Here is a 26,452-nt window from a genome sequence, read left to right on the forward strand (position 1 = left end):
CCAACCATAAAATTATTTCCGTTACCACTTCATAACTTTAATTTTGCTACTGTAAACAATATGTAATTATATATGTGTTTTCTGATGGTTTTAGGCGACCCCTGTGAAAGGGTTGTTCGACCCCCAAAGGGGTCACGATCCACAAGTTGAGAACCACTGTACTAAGTACTTCAGGTATTTACTGTACAAATTCAAAGGTAGATGAGGTAAGGGGCACTTATGTCTCCCTGAGAGTCTGCTTGACATGCCTCAATGTGTCCAAATTCTATAAGAAACTTTTAGCTTAAACTCAGGATACTTAAAACCAAACAAATCCCTAGACTAGTGAGCCTGTGAAATTTTTGAAGGGTGTGGAAGTGAAGGGAGAGGCATAGCATTTCAGAAGGCTATGTTCGATAAATAAGCTGGTTTAAGTCATTGGTGTTAACCTTTCTGATTTCTCACTTTTATATGTAAAAATATTTTGATCATGCAACTTCAATATATCTGAAACTTTAAAAAATGTATGCTTACATCACTCTCCTAATAGAGTATATATGCATTATAACATATACTCAGCATAGAACATTTTTTTTAACTTTTTTTTTTCTCTCTCTTTTTTTATTATTATTAGTTAAGGTATTACAAATGTGTCCTCATCCCCCCCATTAACCCCCAACCTCCCCCCCACGCCAGCATAGAACATTTTAAAAGGGTAAACCACAAGTAACTATATATAAAGGTTATAATCTTTTCTTCCCTGGGCTCTAAATCACCTTGCTCACTCTATTTGGAGACTATTGCCTAAACACCCCCCTCACTAGCTCCTCAGGACCTTGGCTTGGTCCTGAAGTGCGCGTGACCAGAGGTGTCATTCACAACATAAAGACAGAGAGGCAGAGAGGCAACCCAAAGGCATTAAAGGCCTTAATCCACAGCTGTTGGTAACACGGACTTTAACCAGATGCAAATGGGAGTAATACTTGCTCTACCTGCTTCACCAGGTACTCGAGTCATGGTCAGAAGATCTGGACTGCAATCTCATCTCTGTCACTACTTATGACGTGACTGTTCAACAAATATTTATTAAACTGCAACTATGTGCTAGATACTGAATTAGAAGTTGGGAAACAAGAAGAATATAGTTCTATTATTATTGTAGGTGAAATATTTAACCTGTAAGTCTCAGAATCTTACTGGAGGCAGTTATAAGATATGCCCACATGACCTACTTACTCACAGTACAATGCATTTGAAAGTTTGCAGCTATTATTTGTGTTACCAGATTAGTTAACAAATTAATCCTATGTAATAAAAGCCTAATATGCTAAGTGTCCGGTTGTCCAGTCAGCCGTTCAACCAATCAAAGCATAATACGCTAATGATATGCTAAGGCTGCTCAACCGCTCGCTATGATGTGCACTGGACACCAGGGGGCAGACATTTGACCGGTCGACCAGTCACTATGACATGCACTGACCACTAGGGGGCAGATGCACTGACTGGTAGGTTAGCTTGCTGCTGGGGTCTGGCTGATCAGGACTGAGCGAGATGGGCCGGACACACCCTGGAGCCCTCCCTGGCTGGCTAACCTCCCACATCCTTCCCTGATCCTGATCGTGCACCGGTGGGGTCCCTCAGCCTAGCCTGCACCCTCTCACAATCAGGGACCCCTTGGGTGATATCAGATAGCCGGTTTTGGCCCAATCCTGTAAGCCAGGCCGAGGGACCCCACTGGAGTATGAATTCATGCACCAGGCCTCTAGTTTATTATAATTACTGATAATCAGATTATAACTGAAAAGGTATAAAACAGTTCAACAATATAAAGTACTTTTGGAATAGAGTCTCTTGAACCTATTTACATATTAAACATATGAACTTGGGCCTTTGGGGCTAATCCAAAATTATTAAGTGCTCCCAGTGTATGGTGGTGCCTTGGCTACTTATCCTTGGGAACAGCTTAGGGTTCATAGATTGATCAAGACCTACCCTGGTGAGCTCATCAATAATGTTCTGCTGCTCAATGACCTGAAGTTTGAGAAACTCTGTCTCTTGTTCTTCATTAGCTTGATCGAGGTCATTCAGAGATTTTAATTTTTTCAAGGGTGGATGGGTTGTTATTTTTTCTCTCTGGATTGGAAAAGAGGAATGTACAGGTGAAGAATTTAAAAATCCCAAATGTTAGTGATTAACATAAAACATCTATAGAAACTTTATGAGGCTCCAGCTAAATTTAAAACTTCCCAGCTTCAATACACACACATGCCAACTAAAACTCTCCGGTGCACTTAGCTGCTATAATAAGTCAAAATCATTGGCAAGGTCTGGAGATCTCGATCACTGTAGTGAACGCCTGTGAAGGAGTGCATTGGCATATGACTTATCCATACATAATACAAAAGATGGCATCTATCCCCCCACTATCATGAAAGCTCTTTGAAGATGAGGGTACCACTGTACAGTTCTGTGAAGGGCACATTCGTGAAATTCTTGGAAGGAGGTGTCTGGCTGAGGAGCTCTATTGAAACTTTACTTCTCTGTTTCAGACCTTTTGCAGAGCGTGTGCAGATTCCTGGAGCACTCCTACTGTTCTGCAAACTTAGACACTCTGTAAAACCCAGAGCCAGCAACCAACTTTTGCTTCCCCTCCCCTCCCCTTAAAGGTTCCTTGCTTACATAAGGAAAAATCTGAGCTTTCATAAATAGCATTGTATTTAAAAAAGAAAGCCGCGAGAGAGCAATAAGTCAGGTGACTGGGTGAGCTGAGCAAGGACGCTGCGGTTTTACAGCGTCTGGGACACCCACCATTTCGGAGTTTTCCTTGGTAACGGCTTTCAGTTTCTCCTCCATGCGTTGCAGGGACAGCATCAGCTCGTCATTTCTCTTGGCGAGGCACTTGTTCCTTTCCAGGAGAGGTTTACACTGCTTTTCGGTTTCCCGCACGCGCTTTAACTGAGAAGACACAAGTTACAGTTTCCTTGAATGGCATTTCGTCACACTCTTCAGAACCCTCCAACAGTCTATGACCTTAAAGGAGGTGCTGCCGAGATTCTGTTTTTGGAAACGTTCAGGAAGAGGAATCGCACTCCTGTTGCCCTAGACTCCTCCAGCCCAGGTACACCGCTATGCTCAGCCCCAGCCCAGCCTGTTCACACCGCCCTGGGCCTCATTGGCTGGAAGAATCACACACACAATCACTAAGTAGTACAATCAGGGCCCGAATCCAAGCGTGGTTGTCCCCGAAGCCCATTCTTCCCATCAGAGATCTTGCCAAGTCTCCTGACTCACACTAAAGCTGTTTATTTTTAGGACAGCTTTATTGAGAAAAACAAAACAAATGAAATATATTTCTGAAACTCTATTGATATTTGTGTTTAAGAACAACCAATTCTCACCAACCTTGGTAAAGTATGGTTGTGCTGTTACCTAGCCACCAATAAACTGTGACCATACTCTGGTTGGCCCCTTTAGTCTAAGGCAGGGTTTCTCAACCTCTGCACTCTAGACATTTGGGGCCAGATTTTACTTCCGTTGTGACAAGCTGTTCTGTGTATTGTGGGATGTTTAGCAGCATCCCTGGCCTCTGCCCACAAGATGCCAGTAGTTCCCTCCCAGTTGTGACAACCCAAAATGTCTCCAGATGTTGTCCAAATCGCCTCTAGTTGAGAAATACTGGTTTAAGTTCGTAAATGTTGACATAGGGTAATCATGAACAGTCTCCCCTTTTCCTCTCAAAACTCCATTTGGATGACATATTTTATGGTCACCCTATACATCATATATTTCCATGTCAAAGTTCTCCTGATTACTTCATTCATTTCGCACTAATGGCTGTGAATGGGAGTAGGCATTGGGGGTGGGGGTACCAAAATAAGGAACGGGGAGGGGTGTATCAGAAATAGCTGAAAGGCTGTTTAAAGTACTCACTCTTGTTTAGGAGAACCTACCATTTGGGGAATTGCTGCGATAGGAGACTTAGCTACCTATGAATACTTTAAAAAGCTCTTGTGATTCTAAAGCAATATCCCCCAACTCTGTCCCAATTGCCAGTTGAAAAATCCCATCTCATATCAAAGGCCAAAGCTGAATTTATATCTCATGATAGAAGTCAGTGTAGTGGGTAACTTCAGAAGGAGTCACAAGAAGCAGAGGTCTGAGACACTGGTAATCTTCCACTTACTCATCTGGGTGGAGTCACATGGGTCTATCACTTCGGGCATATTTATTGAGCTTACCTTTATTATTTGCGGATTTTTCTCTATTGCTATACATCCATAATATCATATATACGTCTATCACATAATGCTTAACCCAAAAATAAAACATGCTGACGAGAACTCACCAATTCATTTCGTTCATCTCCAAGCAAGGTATTCCTGTCTTCTAATTTTCTTATAGTGGCATTCAGTTCAGCTATTCTCTTTTGATTTCTCCGCAAATCCTACACATATGAAAGTTAAAATGGGTAATTTGCCAAGAACACTACTCACAAAATTTTGGAATACAGTTTATAATAGTAATAGGTTTACGTCCTTTCACCTGGCTTACGAGGTGAGAGTAAAATGTTCTCTTATTCAGAGAAGAGCAAATATTTACCCATTTTGAACCCCCAATATTTACCACTTGGGTTTAAGACCAAGCCTAGTTGAAACTGCAGATGACTTTTATTTGGCAGCTACTCCCTGGAGCTCTGACTCCTGGCAGAGGGAGAGGTAGATGTCTGATCAGTTTATTAAATCTGTGAGCTATGAGACAATGGTCATGTTGTGATTTTATGAGGTTCAAGGAGCATTTTTCTGTTGTGGCTAGACATTGCTTCCCGCGGCTTAGACAGTATCCTGCTATGAAACTTAACCAAAGAGCTCGGCTGGCATGGCTCAGTGGTTGAGTGTTGACCTATGACTGAGAAGGTCACTGTTCGATTCCCGGTACGGGCACATGCCTGGTTTGCGGGCTTAATCCCCAGTGTGGGGCCTGCAGGAGGCAGCTGATCAATGATTCTCTGTTATCATTGATGTTTCTATTTCTTTCTCTCCCTTCCTTTCTGAAATCAATAAAAAAAGAAATTAAAAAAATAAACTTGGCCAAAGAGGGGATAGAGTATCAGGTAGAAATGGGGTTTATAAATTCCTGCATATTCCTGGAGAAGAAGGTCTGAGAAGGTTGGTGCATGACCTCCATGCATAGAAGGAAACAGAATATAGGATAGCCATTGCTGGTATATTTTGCTCAGGGCAACTGGCTTCCTAACTGGCATAATTGTTATGGATCAGCTTACACACAGCAGGCATGGCTTAATTCTATTCTCTAGAGTCCATAGGACCATTATCATCATACTCTTGCAATGCCATTATTGTCTTACATTTTGATAGTGCTGTATTGTTAACAAGGCAGTTTCACACTCACTGTATCCCTAGATTCACAGTATCCTAAAGGATTCAGCAGAACAGGTACGATTCAGGGAGGTCTAACTTATTCAAGAGCTCATGGCTAGTATCGATAGATCAATACCCAATACGTATTTTTTTATATATTTTATTGATTTTTTTATAGAGAGGAAGTGAGAGGGATAGAGAGTTAGAAACATCGATGAGAGAGAAACATCGATCAGCTGCCTCCTGCACACTCCCAACTGGGGATGTGCCCGCAACTAAGGTACATGCCCTTGACTGGAATCGAACCTGGGACCCTTGAGTCCGTAGGCCGATGCTCTATCCACGGGCCCAAACTGGTCAGGGCTACCCAATATGTATTAAATGCTAACCATGTGCCAGATACTGTGTTCAACATTTTACATATCACGTCTTCTAAACCTCAGACCAGCCTATGGATACCACTATTGCCTCTCTTTTACAGATGAAGAAACTCTACTAAGGTCACATTGTAAATGGCAGATCCAGGACTTGAACTAAAAGGTCTAACTCTAGAGCCCATTCTCTTGCTAATTATGCTACCTTCCATGCAGGTGTCCATGAGAGAACAAAAACTGACATCTGCTAAATCCAAGTTCAGCAATCTTTTTCACCACTTACTGGGGTATAGATATCCTGAATACCAATTCATAAATTATTCATTACTTGGTTCTAAGTACTACTTTGGAACCTGTCTCTGTTCCTAAATAATTCATTTTCATCTTTTTAGCGGCTAAATAATTTGAAAGGTATAAGGTATGAAAGTCAATTACATACAAGCTGATTTCTATTGCTGCACGGCTGAAAATGGGGTCTCATATAAAAATGACGAACATCCACAGAAATAAGTGGCAAGTTCAATCAGACTAGAAGCGCTCAGAGGGTGATATAAATGCTTTAGCCTTTCACAGTGACACATTTTGACCCTGTAGATGATAACCGTCTTTACCAATTTCCAACCCAATTGTTCACACGAGGGAAAATTACCAGTCTTGGCACGAGGCAAAGCATTTTCATCTAATTTATGATTCTTTATAACAGGCTGGAGTTTGAACAGATATTGATGGCCAGAAAAATTCTATGAAGGGTTTTAAAAGATCTGTAATTCTCTTGTGATCTGCTAATGCAGTGTATACCACTTTGTTGTCTAGGAGTTTAGAAAACCGTGTTCCCAAGGTACTAGCTGGTTTTACAGTAGGAGATGGAATTGATTTCTTTGTAGTAAACAGGAACAGAGCTTAAGTGAAAAGTAAAACTTGGGAGCTAAATAAAAGATGACTCCTGTGTTGGTAACTTCAACTTGAACAGACTTACAGGACTGCTGCAGTGCTCCGAGCCATCGCCTGCTCTCCCTGGAATTTCTCGTTTCGGGCTGCTCATGTTGCACTCAGCTTCCTTGACCAGAAAGAGCTGCTCATCCAGAGCCTCCTTCTGCAGCTGGAGTTTCTGTACATAGCCTGTCTGAGTCTCCAGTTCCTTCTCCAGGGAAAAGATGATCCTGTCCTTGGCTTTGATTTCATCCATCTGAATTAAATGACACCCAGGACATTTTATTTAACCATGCTGTAAAGAAATGCATTTTTACAACAGCTTTGAGTTGAACTGCTTTCCACTGATTGCTGTATAACTAAGTCATGAGTACGACTAGTGTATTGGATTCATGAATAAGGCAATCCTGTGTAATGAAGGACTATCCTAGGCTAGTTAGGTATGAGAGAGTCAGAGAGTCTTTCTCTCTCTCTCGTATGTTCTGTGTAGATGCTTTGAGTCTATATGTTGTTTGAAATAGTTTGGGTTGGTTGAATATGGAAAGAAAAGGCTCACTTGAAAATGGATCATTGGTGTTCATAAAGACAGATAGTAAATATTCCACTACAGGGTTTCCCAGAACAATTTTGGATGTCAACTCCTCTCTGGAGGAATAACCTTTTAGTTCAGTTCAAATAGCAGTAGTCACTAGGAGTAGGACATTTGTAACTGGAGAAGCTACAGACTTCCTAGGAGCCTAGTCATCTCCACAGGCCAGTATGTTTGCATCCAGGCTGTGAATCTGCAGTGAGGTCCTTCTGTGGTTCATGTTGTCTAGCTCTTTCCATTCCTATCCATGTTTCAGAGCAGCCAATTCTTAGCAACCATTTTACCCTTCCTGTCAGAAAGCCAAGGTTGGAACAAGAATAGGGATGGAAAGTACCTGGTTTTATTAGCACTTCTTTCTCTCCTACTCCTGTGGGATATACTTATTGATCCTCACTCTCATTTCTGCTAAGTCTGCGCAATGGCCTCAGAAATATTTCTCAACTACAGGCCTATAAACATTTGATACCAATTGTTCAGAGTTTCATTGGACTGAATGTTTTTGCCAGGCCTGGATGAGGGCAAGTGATGTGAATTTCTATAAATAAATTTTGAAGAAAGCATAGCTATCGAGTGAAACCTTTCTCCTCATTTCATTAAATCCAGTGTGAATATTCAAAATGGAGATAGAGAAAAGACATTGAATACAAACAACATTATACCATTATGCTCTTCTCTTTAGATAGATGTTTCCTTATAATAACAAAGCACTCGATATAAATCTTTCTTTGCTTTGCTCCTCAGACCAAAAAAAAAAAAAAAGCGGGGGTGGGGGGGGGGACAGAAACTGTGTTATACAGTCACGTATTTCCCATATGTAAATATCTGTGAGCTATTGTTTCAAAGACACATGATGGCTTTTAGATTAATTTTGAGTGGCCATTGTGCTAAATTCCAAGTTACCAGATGATCCTGTGATATCGTCTGGTAGCTTGGTGAGAAATTGAACTGTCCTGTTAATTTGGAAATAAAAGCATGGTCTTTGTTTCTATCTCCTTGTAGAAGATTGACTGCAATGTTATTCTTTACGGAGTAGCACATTCATTTGTCAGACCTGTCATCTATGGTGTTATTTACAGTTTACCACAGTTCCAGATATGCATACTCCTAGTTGGTGCTGATGTATCATACCCCATTTGCTGTATCATACCCCATTACCGCTCATATCATCATCCTCCTCATCACCACCATCACAACTGAAATGTATTGATCTTTTACCACATTCAAGGCACTAAACACAGAGCTTTACATACCTTATCTCATTTTATTAACAATCCTTTTATGTAGGTTCGGCTATCACCATTTTAGAGATGATGACTGTGTACCAAAGAGTTAATGTGGTTAGAGTCATGTGGCTAATTGGTGAGGCCTGATTTTACATTCAGTCTTCTGACTTTAGAGCCCAGTCTATTAGAGTCTATGCCTTACTGACTCCAAGATTATTTCCAGCATTTTCCCAAGTGGTTTCCTGCAGGATATTCAGTAATTAGTGTGTGAAGGCTCTTTTGTATAATAGTTATAAGAATGCACTGTGGTCTCTGAACACCAGAATTTTCCATAGTTCCTTTCTTAGTTGGGATGGAAATTTATATATATCTCAACACTAATAAAAGAGAAAAATGGTAATTGGCGTACGAGCTACCCTTTTCATTGGCTAATCAGGGCTATATGCAAATTAACTGCCAACTAAGATTGGCAGTTAACTGCCAACTAAGATTGGCAGTTAACTGCCAACTAAGATTGGCAGTTAACTGCCAACAAGATGGCGGTTAATTTGCATATGTAGGCATAATGCAGGGAGGCGAAAGGGAAAGCAGGAAGAAGCCCCCTGCCACTGACAGTGATCGGAAACCCAGAGGGGAGCTAAGAGCTGGGGGGCAGGGCAAAGGCGGCCCTGGGGCTGCCTTTGCCCTGCCCCCCAGCCATGATCGGAGAATCAGGTGCCTTTGCCGCCCTGGCCAGTGATAGCAGGAAGTAGGGGTGGAGCCAGCGATGGGAGCTGGGCACGGTCGAAGATGGCAGTCCCAGGAGCTAGGGGTCCCTTGCCTGGGCCTAAAGCGAAGCCCATGATCGTGGGGCCGCTGCAGCTGCGGGTCCCCGCTGCCTGGGCCGGACACCTCAGCCAGAGGCTTCCTGCAGGGGCAGGGGCGGAGCCCGCCCGATCGCGGCACCCCCCCCCCCCCCCCCCCCCCCGCTGCCACTGCAGGTCCCCGCTGCCCGGGCCGGACGCCTAGGCCAGAGGCGTCAGGCCTGGGCAAGGGGCCGATCCTGCGATTGGAGGGTGATGGGGGTCAACGCCTGAGGGCTCCCAGCATGTGAGAGGGGGCAGGCTGGGCTGAGGGACACTCCCCCCCACACACACACACCCAGTGCACGAATTTCGTGCACCGGGCCCCTAGTATATATATATATATATATACACACACACACACACACACATATATATATATATATATATATATATATATGTATATATATATATACACACACACATACATATACATACATACACATATATAATATAGAACTATATATATAATATATAATATATAATATTATATATATATAATATAATTATATATAGAATTACTCCCATTTCTCTCCCTTCCAGTTCCAAAAATGGAGCTGGGGGTGAGGACAGGAATGGGATAAGAAGAAGATAAAAATGAAAAGTGCATCTGTATGATTGAAAAAGTTTACCATGTTATTCGGTTTATACCCAATTTTTGAATGACTCTTCAGGTAGCTTAGATTTTACAGTTATTAAGAGGGCTTCACATCATCAGTGTGCTGGTGAAAGAAACATCATAGAGAAAACAACACATCAACATGTACTTGTAGATTTTACACTGAAAACCATCAAAAAACAAAAATATTTCGTGTAAAGCTTCCTTTCCATTTACCTACCTGCTGACTCCAGAGTTCATGGGTCTGATTCTTTATCATCAGCTGCTGTTGTTTCAAAAATCAAAGGCAGGGGAAAGACCAGTATTTCTACACTGTGTTTGGTTTCCTTTGTCAGCCAGTGTGCAATAGAATGAATTGCAGGTCAAGAATTCAAAAAGTGTAGCAAAGGCAACATTTTACAGTCACAATGTATTGCAGTATAAAGAAAATTACATGTTTAGTTTTTTTTTTAAATGTTCTATGGTAACCACATTTTACTTCAAATTGAAATCCTCAAGATACCATCCAAGGAACATAATTAGAATTCTTAGGAAAGAATTGCTTAGAATTGGGAGACACAAGAGGGGAAGCATAATTTTTCCCAAGAAAGTATTGTTCTGAGATAAGTATAAAGTACATTCTAACAGGTAATGTTTAATTTGATAAGATATAACTAATGCTGAACATTCCAAGTATATGCATGTGAATGCATCTTTTAAAATATTAGACAAAGTCATCCTAGGATAGTATAGCTTTCACACAATCATGATATTTGTTTTATTTTTTTGACATAGTGAGAGACCAGTGGCTTTGGCTATACATATTAAAAAGAAAGACCGAACTCTATAGGGGTTGAAGTAGATCTTTGAACTTGGTAATAGAAAACTTAGGAATAAGCTACTTAGGAATGACATCCAATTTAAAAATTATAGTGACCCCTGCTCATTTGGGGGGAAATCGATTTTAAACAGGACTGGGAATTTTATAGCTCTACCTACTCCTTTCAGGCATAGTTCCTAGAGAGAAGTCTGGTGAATCACTCGGGACGTCCCCAGCGGCTGCTTGTTTGAGACGTCTTGAGAGCCATAGGAACTCTCCTCACCCTGTGAACATTCTCACAAATGGGAAGCACACGACAGCAGGCTGATTTTGGAAGCGTTCATAATTTAGAATATTTTCATAGACATCCAAGAAAACATGAGTCATTGAATAGATATTTTCCATGTGTACTGGGCTGGAAGAATCCAGTTTTTATGAGAAAGGTGATCCAAAATCTTTTACACTTTTGACTGTGTCTGTCTGTCTGTCTACTACCTACCTGCTTATCGACCTATCCTGTATTTTGGAGAGAACACAGGACAAAAGGTGGGCACTGTCTACAATCCACTCATAAGAAACACCCGATACAGCAAACCCCTGGCTCCCTGCCCCCCCCCCCCCCCCCCCAAAAAAAAAAAAAGAACGGCTCTGCATTGAGTTACTAACCAGCCTCCGGATATCCCGCTCGGACTCCCACTTGATCTTCGAGATGGCTTCCTGGTGGGACTGATGCTCACTCCTCAGGTCCCCGGCCTTGATTTTATCCGCTTGGATCATGTTGCTGAGGGCCTCGTCCACCTGCTTCTTGGCCGTTTTCAGGTCCGCAATTTCCTGGAGGAGCTTAATGCGCTCCGCATCGAACAGTTTCCGGGCCTCCTCCCGGGCCTCCATGGTGAGCGCTGTCCTTACTTTGTCGCTGCTGCCGTCCCGGAGGGCACACAGCGCCGACTTGAGCCTCTGGATCTCCCCGTCCCGCACCTTCACTGTCCTCGCCATCTCCTGCTCGTGCTGCTTGATGAGGCTCTCCCGCACGGCCTGCAGCTCCTTCATCTTCTCCTCGTGGAGCTTGGCTTTGAGCTCGGTCACCAGGACGGTGTGCTTGCGCTGCTCCAGCTCCCGGATCCTCTTGACTTCTTGAGTCTTCTCTCTTTCCAGCTTCGATACCTAAAGGCGGAAAGGCGAAAGGATAAAAGAGCTGCGCCTCACGGGAAAGGTGTGCTCCGAGGCAGGATTTACTGATGAGGGCCCTGGGATCTCTTAGCTCTTTGCAAATTCCAGGCCACGGGGAGCGGGGAGGGAAGGGGACCACGCGCTTTAAAGCTGGGGATACAGTGTGTAAAAGGAGCAAATACCCAAGGACGCTTTTGTTACTTTGTTCAGACAAATATCTGATGTGCTGGGGCCTTTCTATATATTTGATGTGTGGTCTGCAGGCAAGTAGCACGGGCATCACCCAGAAGCCTGTTAGAAACGCTGAACCTGGGGCTCCATCCCAGATCTACGGATTGGAACGTGCATTGGAACAAATCCCCAGGCCAGGGGCCTGCACAGTGAAATCAGGAAGCGGTGCTACAATGGTTTCACCTCCACAGAGAGGAGTTCAAAACGGAACACCAGAGAGCTTTGTAGACTACGCATCCCTGGGTAGGTGCGACTGATCAGTGTCGGTGACTCAAGATAGTTCATAGCTCATGATGATCAGACTAATAAATGGTGCCTAAAGTAATATTATGACATATTTTCCATGTTTCTTTATTCTTTGGAAGAGAAGATGCTGCTACTAAGGGGAAAGGAAACAATGAAGACAAGTGATATAACCTCCACGTCCCCTCGTATTTAGCTACTTGGTTCCATCCCAAACTTCATATGCACACACCAGGCAAAAAACTCCATCGATGTCTCTCTGCACCCTTCTCTATCCCCACTGTTACTTCCCTCTCTTCCTCCCCCCCCCCCCCCCCGCCCCAAGCCAACTCTCCAAGTAGTTTAATGAAGTATTTCTTTTCATCTTTTCACCTTTCACGTATTCTGGTTTTTAAAAATCTGTGTTTTGTTAAATTTCCAATGATAATAAATAATATAGGTCTCCTCATAGATTAGCAATGGCACTGCCTTCATCCGGCTTTGAATCCGGCTCTGACTCAGTGGATCAGAGTGGAGCGATGGCGTTTGCAGCTTGGAAAAGCCTCGTGGCTCCTGTTCCACCGGCCTTTCCCCCCACCTCATCTCTGCTGCCTGTCTTTGTTCCTTTTTGTCTCTGTCGTGTGCATGGGCACACACACACACACACACCCCGTAACCTGGAAAAGGGGGAGAATCAGGCAGCCTCAAGAGTAATATCTAGTTGAGTGATAGTGAGTCTCTGCCATTAGTAGAATTGGAAGGTGTCATAAAATAATGGTTAAGAGGCTTTTCAGCTGAAAAATGTTAAGATTCAAACTCCTTACTGAATGATAATGTAAATCATTCAGTAAGGAGCCTGAGATTTACTTACCTTCACAGTTTACCTACCTTTAACTAGAGCAGAATTTTCTAAGTCCACATGACATTTTGTGAACATTATATCTATGTTCTTCCAGCCTGCTCCCGTCCTCTTTCCTCAGGCCCTCACCACCCCATTGTCTGTGTCCACGGGTTATATGAACATTATATTTTAAAGGCAAAGAAATTATTTCCATGTTGGTTATTCTAAAAGAACTCAGGGCACATGGAGACTTGGTGAAATTAGCAGCCAGGCATCCTCAAACGACTGTCCTTCGATCTCACCTCCAGCTTAGACCAGGGTCCCTTCCCGGACGCCTCTTATCTCAGATGCTCTAAAGCAGGAGTGCAGTGTGGTGGCCACTAGCCACCCTGAGACTTGGAACATCGCAAGCCTGCAGTAAGACTTGGTCTAAGTGCAAAATACACACTGCATTTTGAAAACTTAGTGTAGGGTAAAATATTTCATGAACAATGTTTATATTGATTACATATCAAAATTTAATATTTGGGGCAAAATAAGTTACATTAAGTCTATTATTAAAACTAATTCTTTTTACTTTTGAAATTTTGGTTACAAGAAATTTTAAAATCACATATATGGCTGGCATTGTGGCTTGCGTTATATTTCTCTCAGACAGCCCTGCTCTAGGGTTCCTGGAGGTTCATTTAATGAGCCCAGCTTTCCCCACACTGCTGGGGATTCTCTCTGAGTAAAGCCTAGTTCTGGTCTGACTTATGTGCCTGCTCAGAAGTCACCCAGGGCTCCTTTACACTGTGGAACAAGCTCCCACACTTAGCCTCGCCCTTGGGGCTCTCAGGAGATTTGGTTAGGCTTCTAGCTCCGGCGTCTTCCTCTCCAGGTACAGAGGGGTTCGTTATTTTCAGCACATGCCCTGCCTTTCTGTACCAATGTGCCTACAGTTCCCTCTTCCTGTCTTGCCTTCCCCTCCTTCGGGGATCCTCTTATTCACATGGCCCAGCCAGATGTCATCCTCTGTGGTCATGCTACCCATGATCACCCAGGACAAAGCTCATGTCTCCTGCCTTTGTCTTCTAGTGTACTTTTAAAAAAAAAAGATTTGAGAGAGAGGAAGCGAGAGGAGGAGGAGAGAGAGAGAAACATTGATATGAGAGAGAAACATCAATAGGCTGCCTCTTGCACGCCCCTGAGGAGTGAGCAACTGGGGCATGTACCCTGACCAGGAATCAAACGGGGGACCTTTTGGTGCATGGGATAATGCTCAACCAACTGAGCCACATTGGCCAGGGCTCAGTGTACTTTGTTAATACCTTCTTACTTCTCCTGTCCAGATTTTTATTTATGCTGTGCTTTTTTGTACACTTGTCTGTCCTCACTACATCCTCCCCTACCCTACCCAGACTGGAAGCTCCTAGAAGGCTGCCAATGAGCCTGCTCATCTTTGTCTACACAGTAGCTGCCAGGCAGCACATAAGAAGAAGCCAAAAAGAGTGTGTGGGAATAAAGCAAGTATACCAATATGTCTCCTTGGCTAGCCATCTAATCAGAAGCAAGAATAATATACCCTGTATATAGTTTAGAGAACACAGGTTTCTAGGGTTACCCGGAGCAGCCCCTCACCCATCCCTTCCCTATATAAAATAAGAACAAAACAAAACAGCCTGAATAGATAAGAATTCCTACTTGCCCTCTGCTTGATGTTTCTCTCAGTCCTCCAGTAAGACCAACCTAAATTTTCCTCGTTTTTAAAGAATGAACTGAAGTAGATATCTTCTAGCTCACAAGTGGGCAAAATATAGCCAAATGGACCAAATCTCACCTGCCCTTTGTTTTCTGTGAATAACGTTTTATTGGAACATAGCCATGCCTATTCATGTACAAGTTGCCTGTGGCTGCTTTCAGGCTACAGTAGAATTGAGTAGTCTTAGAGACTACTCACAAAACCTAAGGCATTTACTATTTGGCCTTTACAGAAAAAGTGTGCTCATTCTTCTTTTACATGGAAAAGGAATCTCTTTGAAAAGGGGTCCTAGTTTTTCACTGATTTCCATCTAAGCCCTTGAGAACGTTAAGTTTAGCTCAAATAATAGGAAACCAGTCATCTTCCATTTCAGCAGGATGTTTTTACATTAGGCATTTGAAATAACATCATGACCACAAAGGGCTGCCTGGTAACATGCTCCTAAAGGACATTTTAGCAATTGTCCCTAGAATAATGGAAAATTACAGTAAAATGGACAAAGGGTAAGGAAGTCTGGGTTTGCATTCCAATTCCACCACCTGCTGTCTCTAAGAAAGTTGCTTTATCCTTCTGAGGGTCTTTTACTATACTTAAGAATACCTATGAAATGGTTATTTTTAGGGTTAAATTAGATAAGACATAGGAAAGTGGCTCGGTCTATAAAGTACTATGAAATGTAAGGCATTATTGTTGGATATAAGAGGAGATACTTATCATCTAAAATGACATGTCAAATTTTCTGTAGATACATTAGATTTGTATCACTTTGCAATTCATTTCTAATTAGAAACACCAATCTCTCATGTGTAGACTGCAGAAATGAATAATAAAAACATGAAATTACAGGTACAAGAAAAATACAGGTTTGGCAAAAGTAGGTTTACAGTTGTGAGTCGGAGAAACACAGTTTATTCTTGTATTATTATTTATTTATGATTGTATTATTTATCTTATTATTGTTGTTATTTTAAATCTTTACTTATGATTTATCATTTAGGCTGGTAATTTAACCTACTTTTGCCCACCCCTGTGTATTCTAGTTTGAAAATAAAAGCAGATACAAACACTGGCCTTTTTTGTTTGTTTGTTTTTTTGTTACTCTTCACCCGAGGATATTTTTTCATTGATTTTTAGGGAGAGTGGAAGAGAGAGGGAAAGACAGGGAGAAACATCAATGTGAGAAAAATATATCAATTGGTTGCCTCCTGCATGAGCCCTGACTAGGGCCTGGGCCAGGGAGGAGCTTGCAACCTAGGTACGTGCCCTTGACCAGAGGAATCGAACCTGGGACCCTCGGTCCGCAGCTGACGCTCTATCTGCTGAGCCAAACCAGGTAGGCCTTCGTATTGGTCACTTAAATGAATCTACAGAATCCAAACAAAATTCAAAGGCACTGAATTAAATTTGGTATTTTTATGTTAACTTATTTTGGTTGTCATGGAAACTGGAGTTTTTGGTAGGTTTTCTAGGTATGACTTTTTTAAAGCTTGAGAGAAGTGTTTCACTATGAAGGAAATACAAAGGATGTGACTGACATTTAGATAAAAAGAGCTAATAAAAATTTTGTAGTAAAATCATTTTCTGAGCCCTACTTGGTTTGGCTCAGAGGACAGAGCCTTCAGACTGAAGGGTCAGGTTCTGATTCTGGTCAAGGGCACAACGCCTGGGTTGCAGACTCGATCCCCAGCAGGGGGTGTGCAGGAGGCAGACAATCAATGATTCTCTCTCATCATTGATATTTCTCTCTCTCTCTCCCTCTCCCTTCATCTCTGAAATCACAAAACAAAACAAAACATCATTTTCTGAAAAATTTTGCAGCCCATATTACACCACACAGGAAATTGATGTTAATATATTTTTTAAAAACATATATTTTTATTGATTTTAGACAGTAAGGGAGAGGGAGCGAGATATAGAAACATCAATGATGAGAGAGAATCATCAATCAGCTGCCTCCTGCACACCCCCTACTGGGGATCGAGTCTGCAACCCAGGCGTGTGGCCTGCCCTGGAATTGAACCGTGACCTCCTAGTTCAGAGGTGGACGTAGATGTTAATATCTTGATGTAAGTTGTAAGAATGAGTATACAAAAAGATCAAGAATTTTTCCTATGTAACAATGAAAAAGTATAAGATAATAATGCTTTGAAATGGAAAAAATTTAGTTAGTGGAAAAAGAATCACTTTTAATTAGTGGGAATGTTTTATGGAGAAAAATTTCAGCTGGATTACATAAGAGCATTTAGTCAGGCACCTTTGAAAAGGCTTTACCCATTTCAGTTCATTTAACCTCCTGGGCAGCTCTGTGATGTAGGTAGTGTCTGTTTCATGTGAATTTCAGGTGAAAAAAGTGAGAAACAGTCTCCATCCACATAAGAGCATGTAAAGAGGGTTGATCAGAGTCCAGTGTGGGTCAGGGGTCAGGTCTGGGTCAGAGCCCAGATCCCGTTTGCTCTGAAACTTAGGACAAGCCGCCTCACCACTCAGCCTCAGTGTTCTTGTTTGTAAACCAGGACTGGTGCTATCATTCTCATATAGCTCTGAGGAATGCTTTAGATAAGGTATCAACATACTTTGGAAAGGCTGGCCCACATGGGAGATGAATAATTATTCATATATGGTAGATACTACAATATAATTTTTATAAATATTGCTATGCGATGCTACATAAATATCAACAACATAACTAACTGTAAGTACCCATATTGTCGTGATAAGACTAACATTATAATTGTTGCATTAAGACTGTAATAACTATTTTACTAACATAAATAGATGTTCAAAGGTAAACTTGGGTTTCCTCAGGATGCACTGAGTTCCCTGACATTGGGGGCACCTACCCTTAACTTGGAAGACACTTGGATGATGTGTTATACGGAAGGAGTGGGTGGGGCTGGGACAGGGTGAGCACTGACCAGGCTTGGGATGATACAGCCCCAAATCCCTTCTAGTGAGAGAGGTTTTATGTAAAATATAATCATTAGGGAGAATTCATCTTAGCAGGGAAAGCTTATGTTCTGAGAGAAGGAAGGGAATTCCTGACGACCTCACACAGCCTCACATGTATTTTCCTCTTCTGTCCCAATTCTAGTCTGGCCTTTGCCAAATGCCAGTGTAAATTCTGCCAAGATCAAGATGGCAGTGATGTGAGCTCTCCTGGGACCTTAGACATCTAGGATTAAAAATCGGACAGTCCCATCAAAGGCAAGGAGGGTTGAGAGGTTATCAGGGCAAGACAAGCTAACAAAAGCTTTGGTTCGGATGATCTGCATCAGATGTTGCTGGAGGTCTAAACTCATAGTAGGCCAGTGGGGATTTTCCTGGGCGCTAAGTAAATCTCAAACAGCAGACGCCAAGGAGGGACAAATGGCGGCAGCAGGTGCTTCTCAGGGAGACTTTATACAACCTGGGGAAGCACAGAGGATTCTATTTGTTCAGGTCCTGATTTTAGCCACGTAGGCTTCCTGAAAACAAAACTAAAGATAGAAAACGCAAGAGATACGGCACTCCAAATTTGGGCCCTGAACCTGGAGGCTCTAAAGCAGTCCCTGGAGGATAGAGAAGGGTGCTGGTTTTCTGAGAGTGCGCCAGCAGCCACAGAGCACCGAATCATCGCCTTAGGGAAGCCTGCATTCCCATTTAGGCTCCTGCACTCACATGTCACTGAGGACAAATGAGTGAAAGGGTTTCTTCCTCGGTGAAATCAGAACAGTCATTGCCGCCCTTTGTCCCAGGCTCCTCCTGAGGATGCGAATGCTTTGCAGTCTGAAGGGCTAGTCCAACAGTGGAAACTCCTGTTTGCAGCTGACTCCCCCCTGGCCCTGCAGCCCAGGCTTGTTGCTCTCCCCACTGTGCCTTCATCCCATTGACATTTACAGAACACATTGTATAGAGAGCAGAGTCAGACATGCATACGTAATTACTATTATTATTTTTTTAAATCAATCAAAATTACTCCTATTTTTGTAAGATCAGCAAAGAATATATTTTGTGGTGTGCCACAGAATTTTAGCGGTTAGCATGCATGTGCCATGAGATGGAAAAAGTTAAAACTCGCCGAGATGATGAATTAAAACACCTCACATGCTTGACACAAACTAACTGCTCAAAAATGAACACACAGAGATACACCCTTATGAAACAGACACGGCTACGATCCCATCTGACAGATGAGGAAAGGAATCACCGAGGGATTTCACAGTCTGCTCAGGGCCACTCTGGTGCCGAGTGAAAGGGCTGGGGTTATGTCAGGAGAAACTGCGTTTATTACAGCATGTGACAGACAGTGACCATTCAGCAAAGTGTAGCTATTTCTCTTATCAGCCCTAAGCATTTATGACTCTGCTCTCTACACACTGTGTTCTGTAAATGTCAATGGAATGACCTGTCTTTCTGAAAAAAAAAAACAAGTAATGCCCCATCGCCCCAAAGGTTTCCACTCTCTAGTCTATTCCCCAGGAGCCAAATTGCCATTTTATCATCATAGTCTGGGAACCAAACCGAGAGTGAGTGTTCCCATCTTGATACTGTTCATATGCTCTCTCTTCACACCGGGGCCTTGGAAGCACAAGCCTATTTATTTTAATAAAACTGCTTTATGACTTGTTTGCCCCCGAAATTCCCTTTGTTCTTCGGGGAAGGCTGCTGACAGGCGGGGAGGCTTTGCGTTAGCCCCAGTGCCGGGACTGTAATTAACTGCCAAGGAGAGGGAGACAGGGAGGCAGCCTGCACAGGGGAGGATAAGGCAGTGCCTTTATTCAGGAGGCTGGCTTCCCGTCTCTTGTCAGAGAGCAAGGGGAGATTACGCTGACCTTCTCGACTTAGACCCCAGTGCCAGGTCCTGGATAAACAGGCAGCCCTGTCCAGGCTCAGGTTACCCCTTTTAAAAGACTTGAATGTGTAGGAAATTGGCAGCGGCGGGGCCCTCAGGGCCTCTGCCTCTCTGAAATCTCCTGAGTTTGTTCTCTGTAAATCAGTGGCAGTCTACGGTTACCAGTCTCCAGGCCAATGCGCCTCCTCCTATGAATGTTGCTCGTCATCCTGTCCTGACTACAATTAAAGGAGTCTGCTCTCTTGAAATGTGACGTTACCCCCGGGAAAGTTAAAGCCAGTGGAATGTTCACAGGCTGTCAGAAGAGGAGGGACCGCAGAGGGGAGTGTTTGTCAACATGAAGGCGGAGAACCGTCTGCGTGGGGATTGTCTGCACTGTTTGTTAGAATTGGAAGTCGTGGTCCTCCCTCCACCTATTTCATCAGAATCCTTCCAATGTGGGCCCTGGACTTCAATTTTTAATAAGTTCCCCCAGGTTATTCTAAGGCACACTGATGCTTGAGAGACACAGAGATGGAGGAATTGATTCAGTCATGTAAATTACAGAAGGAGACAGTGAGACACTTAAATTTGTCCCCGAAGAGAGATAAAGAAAATGCCTTGGTCTTCTGACTTGCAAACAATTTTTTTTTTTTAAAGAAAACAACAACATCATGTTCTTTGTACCTTCATGGGAACTAAAATATTTCCTTCACAAATTTCACATTGGAGTTTGTTTATCCCAGGTTAAGGTTTTGCCGAGACAGGAGGCAAAGGGCTTTGGGTGACCTAATATTTATTATGGCTGGCACCAGGAGAAATAGATTTGGAGGAAAATAATAATTAACATTTCATAGTAATGTCAAGGAAGAAGAGAGATAAAACAGAGTGAGGGTATTTGTTGGTTTGTGATCTACAGTTTGATCAAGAATAGTTTCTGCCAAGCAAAGAATTATCTAGAGAATGCATGGTAGTGCGGGCACGGTTGTGCCCAGTTCGCAGGAAGCAGACCTGCCTCAATCCATGCTGAAAATTTCAAAATGCTCTCCTACCCATGACCCTGTGATATCCACACAGCTCTGGTGAGGTGAGTGTTAGCAAATCCATTTATGAGATGCAGAGAATTAAAGAGACATTCCTAAGTCCAGTTAGTGACCGATTCAGTGTAGACCATATTAGAGAGAATATTACTATTACCATTTTTTGAGAGTTTACTATGTGCCTGGCAGCTCTCTGAGACATGAACTTTCCCATTTAATCCTCATAATCACTTTATGTACTTATCTAACTTAAACTTCATCACAGCTCAAATCACCCTTCATTCATTCCTCAACTCATTAAAAAAGAGATGTTGAGCTTTTCCATTCTGGACATTTATTTGGGCTCTAGAGATTCAGAGGTAAATTCTGTCTCTGATTTCGTAGAGATCGCACTTGACTCAGGAAAGATAAGCATGAAATAAGAACATAAATAAATATATAATTTTGTATGGAACAAGTCAGGAATAGCCAGACTATGGGGGAGTAACTGGGCATTTATTTAAACAATAAGTAAATATATGTAACTTTCTGTGAAATGAATCAAGAATAGCCAGACTCTGGGGAGTAACTGGGCATGTTCTGTGTCAGAGACTGTGGTCAGATGCAGCTGACACCTGAGGGCGGTGAGGACGGAGCCTGGAGCTGTCCGGGGGAGGAACAGGAACAAAGGCCCTCAATGGGATGGTATCTCTCCTGATTCTTCCAAGAGGCTGGAGCAGAGTGATCAAGGGGAGGGATGTGGGAACTGAGTCAGAGGGAGCGACAGGAAATACCCTGTGGTTGGTAGGAAACACTTTGATTCTGAGAGGCAGAGGCAGCCACTGAAGGGTTCTGAGTGACAAGGTGTAGTACATTTTAGAAAGATTGCTCTAAATCCCACAGGGGGGATACCCTATAGAGGGCAAGGGTGGGACTTGCCCAAGTCAACAACTATTAAGTGTCGAGGGGAGGTAGGGGTGGCTGGGGGCATTGTTTCCGTGTTTATTATCTGTTTTCCTGAACCAGGCAGAGATCGTTCTCATGACCATGTTACTGTCACCTTCTGTGTATCCCTTGCTCAATTCCCTCCTGTCAAACACAAGAAACCCTCCATGTGTACAGAAAGGCAATTGGCAGAAAGGAGCCCACGGAGGGGGGCCAGTAGGCAAGAGCTGGGTCAGAGCCACGCTGCGGGCTGTGACTCAGGAGCCTCACTCACCTTGGACTTCTCTTGGTGCAGCTCTATCTGGATGTCTGTGAGCTTGGTCCTGAGGTCTTCATTGGCAGCTTGAAGGGCGACGATGAGCGCCTCGGGCTTCTCGCCCTTATTTCGCCCTTTCTTGGACATTGTTCCTTTCTAAATGGAGTCTGTTGGTTTTTAAGTCCTTTCACACGGGTGCTGCCATGTTCCTGTTTCTTATCCCGGAGTGCGATGTTTCAGCATCTACTGCGTGGTGGTCCTTGGTAAGGTCCCCTTAGCCGCTGCCCTGGAAGCCCTGGGAAGAGACAGCCGTTACTGCTGTGGCAGAGACCTGGGCGGGTGCCTGACAGTCACTCTCAGCCTGAGCTGCCTCTATGAGTCTCCTCGGGAGGGTTCTTGTCTCCACTATCTCCTGTTCACTCCGCACATGAATTTCCAGCGATCTTTCCAAAGGGCCAGTCTGATCACATCAGTGCTCTGCTTAAAATCCTTCAAAGACCCGTGAAGGATCTTTCACATCTCAGAGTGCTCTTTATGTCTAACCCTGCCCATTCTCCTCGCCTTTCTGCCTCCATTTCACTCACTTATATTCTAACCATAAGGAATGTCTTTTAATTGGCTGATTCTTGCTCCCTTCCCATAGGACTTTTCCTATTCTATTTTCTCTTCTCCAGCCTCTGCCCAGCCTCCTCACATGATCCTCCCTTATGTCCTCCTCCTCACACCCTGCCACACACACAGTGTACTTTGACTGGCGTTTAGGACTCTTTCAGGTCTCAGCTTCCACATCAATTCCTCCTGGAAACACCCCCTAGGTTACTACGTGCCCTTCTTGTTTAATTGTGGTCACCACCATGAAACTGTAAACTTGGTGAGGACAGAAATGTGTTGCTCTTACTTACTACTTGCTTCTCAGTATCCATCATAAGTCCTGGTACATACCAGGTTGTTAATTAGTATTTGTAAAAGGAAGTCACCTATGTGAAGACCTCATGATCACCCCATAAAGAGCCCCAAATTTAAGACATTTCTATAAAGACCTAGAATTATACAATAAATAAATACACTGTGAGAAGTGAGGATAATTTTATACTGGGTTAATTGGGTCACTCACATTCATTCAGTCAATATTGTTAGAGTTCCTTCTATATGCTATGCTAGGCACAACATATTGAAATTGAAAATAAGAGTTTCAAGGCAAAAAAACAACAACTCAACAAAACCTCAATATTATATATTTATCTATCCATCTATATCATCATCATCATCATCATCATCATCATCATCATCATCATCATCTATTTGATAACTGCCTTTAAAAAATAAACAGTTGTCTCAGGGTATATAAGATTTATTCTTGGAATGGAATAAGGAAGGCTCCCTGAAAAAGGCTGCACTGGCCTGGAACTGGAGGAGCGAGTAGGATGTTAACAGATGGAGAAACAGGTGAAGCTTCCTGGATGAAAGAAATGGCAGGTGCTGAGCTACAGCAAATAGAAAGCACAGTAACTATGTTGTGGTTAAAATGGGGGCTTGATTCATTACAACCTAAGATATGATTTGTGGGCACTAATGTTGAAAACATTGCCTGGAAATTTCCAATTGTGGGAGACCTGGGATGCCAACCTTAGAATTTTGGAATCTTCTTTTTTTCTTCAATAAGCAACGGGGACTCTGTTGAAGTTCTGGGCAGGTGGATGGCATAACAGAGCAGTGCTTTGGTGTGGTTATTCTAGTGGCAGAGTGGGCAGAGAATGGAGGGAGGGAGCCTGCCTATTGAACTTGCTAAGGTGGAGGATAATGAAGGCTTAATCAGAACAGCAGCAAAAGGAGAGAAATAAAGAGGGATGGTCTTGCTGTACAAATTCTTAAATGTTTCACAGGAACAAAGCAGGTTAGAAAAATATCAATACTAACCTATCAAAGTCAATGGAGCCCTAGCCGGCGTGGCTCAGTGGATAGAGCGTCAGCCTGCGGACTGAAGGGTCCCAGGTTCGATCCTGGCCAAGGGCACATGCCTGGGTTGCAGGCTCGATCCCCAGTAGGGGGCGTGCAGGAGGTAGTCGATCAATGATTCTCTCTCATCATTGATGTTTCTCTCTCTTCCTTCTCCCTTCCTCTCTGAAATCAATAAAGAAATATATATTTTTAAAAATTCAATGGAAAAAACATGACAAGATACAAGAGAAAGTTACCCATGCAGCCTTACAGAAAATTGAGTATTGCGTACATAGATGTGCTTCAGCCCAGGACTAAGGGGAATTCCTACTGATCGCACATATGTTCAGGCAGCTGCTTCTCTCTCAAGACCCCTGGTATTCAGCCTTGAGGACCATGCTGGGATCCTGGGCTTTCTGCCACCCACCCTCTGCGCACTGGGGCCTTGCCTTTTGGATGTGTCCCCGGAGAAAGGGGAGAGGGAAGAGTTAAGGGATAGGGAGAATACGCCTGTCTCCAGTAGTCATGGAACTGTCCACCAATATCCCACCCTAAATTAGGTGCTGGAGTTGTTCTTTGTGCTTGTTTTGCAAGTGTTGCCAAATCATTAAAGTGCATGCCTGGGAGACTTCTAAGAGGCATCATTCTTTGCTTGTAGAATTAAAATGAATTCAACAAGCATTATTGAAAATGTGTACGACAAACACCACTAGACACAAAGATAAATAAGACAGCACTTAACTTCAAGCAGGTATCGAGTGAGGAAACCCACATGTCCATGTTTAACAGGTTTCTCTTTCTCTAGTTGGTCTCTAGATGCTATTGGTCCCCAGAGCTTCCTCAAAGTTATCTCCACTGCCCCCTATAAAGTCATGACTCTCAGTTTTATATCCATAGTCCTGACCATTCCCCCAAACCCAGACTCACATATTCAACTGCTTACTTACCAAATCTACTTGAATATCTGACTGCATTACAAACCTAACCTAACTAATACGGATGTCTTTATTAATTATCACTCAGAACCTTATCTTCTCCAGGTTTTCCAGTATCAACAAATGGCACCGCCCCAGGCCCAGGCATTCCAGATTTAAGTTTAGAAATCATCATTTCTTCTTTTCTCCCTCAGTTATTCAGGCCACCAGGAAGTCCAGTTTATTTTCCCTATAAAATATGATTTACTTTGGTCAACTTCTCTCAAACCCCACACAGGGAAAAACATAGGTCACTTCAGAGCCTTGTCGTTAGTGTTCCTGAATCAAAAGTGGTCTCTTCTGTTTGAGACAGAGGAGGGATGGTGGAGGACAGAGCTTGAGGAAAACTTGGAGTCACGAATTTGCCTATTTGGAGAAGGTTGTGAACTGGGAGAAGACAGCCAGAGGTTAGATTGCACAGGTTCCTGTATGACCCATCATTAGACGTAATTGATGATAACGGAATTTTATTATGTAGACATAAAGAAACATCGCAGCATTTGAATATAAGTGTAACAATAAAAGCTTACAGTGACTGAGTGCTATGAACCTGCCACTGGACTAAGCACTAACATACTACTCTCATTTATGCTCACTAAAAAATGTGGAGAAATGACTGACAGAAAGATTAAGTAAGTTGCCTAAGATGACTGAGTTGCTATGGGGTGAGGCCCAGATTCAGATCCAGGCAGTCTGAGAGAGGCTGGGACCCAAGCTATCATCCCCTGCCTCATATTTGCATTTTAGAAGGGAACTCTGGAAAGTGGTGGAAGTGAAGGTAGAGAGAGAGTATGGAGGCAGGATATCAGTAATGGTCCAGGCCAGAAGTAATGCAGCCCTGAACCGGGCCATGGCCACGGGGATGAACCGGAGGTGACAACTCTACCACATGGAGATTTTGATGGAATCATGTCCTACTTTTACACATTATTACTGGTTTTAACCAGTGTCCTCTTCCAGTCTAAATGAGTACCAGCTCTCTGGTATTTCTTGCAGCAAAAACATACAAGACAATTTTACATTTTAATTTATAATTCTTTTCAAAAAAATGTAATAGTATGTACTGACTTCATGTATTTTTTGGTCTGTGAATTAGTGTTAAGTTAGTCTCATAAGGGCTGAGGAAAAGAAATTGGTTTAAAAAATGAAAACACGTTCAGGAGAGAAAAAAGGATCCCAGACAGTTACTGGTAGCATCAACTTATGGATATCTCAAAGTGAGCAGCTGTTTGTGAGTGTGGTCCTACACACCCACGGGGGGAGGGGAGCTTTCTAAAGTCTCTTCCCGTTTTGATGGGTGCCCAGCAATCTTCTGATTCTCATATGTAATGTCGCTACAATGCTCTGTCAGCTTGGGCTGTCTTTATTTTTTGTTTTTGGACAGCTTTCACTTATATCTCAATGATGTCACACTTTCAAAGTACATAATTCAGTGATTTTTTTTTTGGATATTCACAAGGTTGTACAACTATCACTGCAATCAACTGTATAACTTTCCATCACCTCAGAAAGAAAGCCTACACCTGTTAGCCGTCATTCCTTATTCCCCATCAAACCCTCCCAGTCCTAGGC

The 26,452-nt window shown here is 42.9% G+C and overlaps 1 protein-coding gene across 4 annotated transcripts in view; it reads right to left on the bottom strand.

Annotated features, from left to right (window-relative positions):
* JAKMIP2 (janus kinase and microtubule interacting protein 2) overlaps positions 1-26,452 on the bottom strand; it is a 127,323-nt gene that overhangs the window by 32,637 nt on the left and 68,234 nt on the right. For all 4 annotated transcript variants that reach the window (XM_059698795.1, XM_059698796.1, XM_059698794.1 and 1 more), the window contains exons 2-7: positions 21,987-22,263; positions 11,400-11,897; positions 6,708-6,917; positions 4,325-4,423; positions 2,788-2,934; positions 1,972-2,112 (exon numbers count right to left, since the gene is read on the bottom strand). In XM_059698795.1, the coding sequence (XP_059554778.1) occupies positions 1,972-2,112; positions 2,788-2,934; positions 4,325-4,423; positions 6,708-6,917; positions 11,400-11,897; positions 21,987-22,115 (1,224 nt within the window). In that variant the 5' untranslated portion in view covers positions 22,116-22,263. The remainder of the gene's footprint in view (positions 1-1,971; positions 2,113-2,787; positions 2,935-4,324; positions 4,424-6,707; positions 6,918-11,399; positions 11,898-21,986; positions 22,264-26,452) is intronic.

The sequence above is a fragment of the Myotis daubentonii genome, chromosome 5, assembly GCF_963259705.1.
Source record: "Myotis daubentonii chromosome 5, mMyoDau2.1, whole genome shotgun sequence".
NCBI classification, from domain to species: domain Eukaryota; kingdom Metazoa; phylum Chordata; class Mammalia; order Chiroptera; family Vespertilionidae; genus Myotis; species Myotis daubentonii.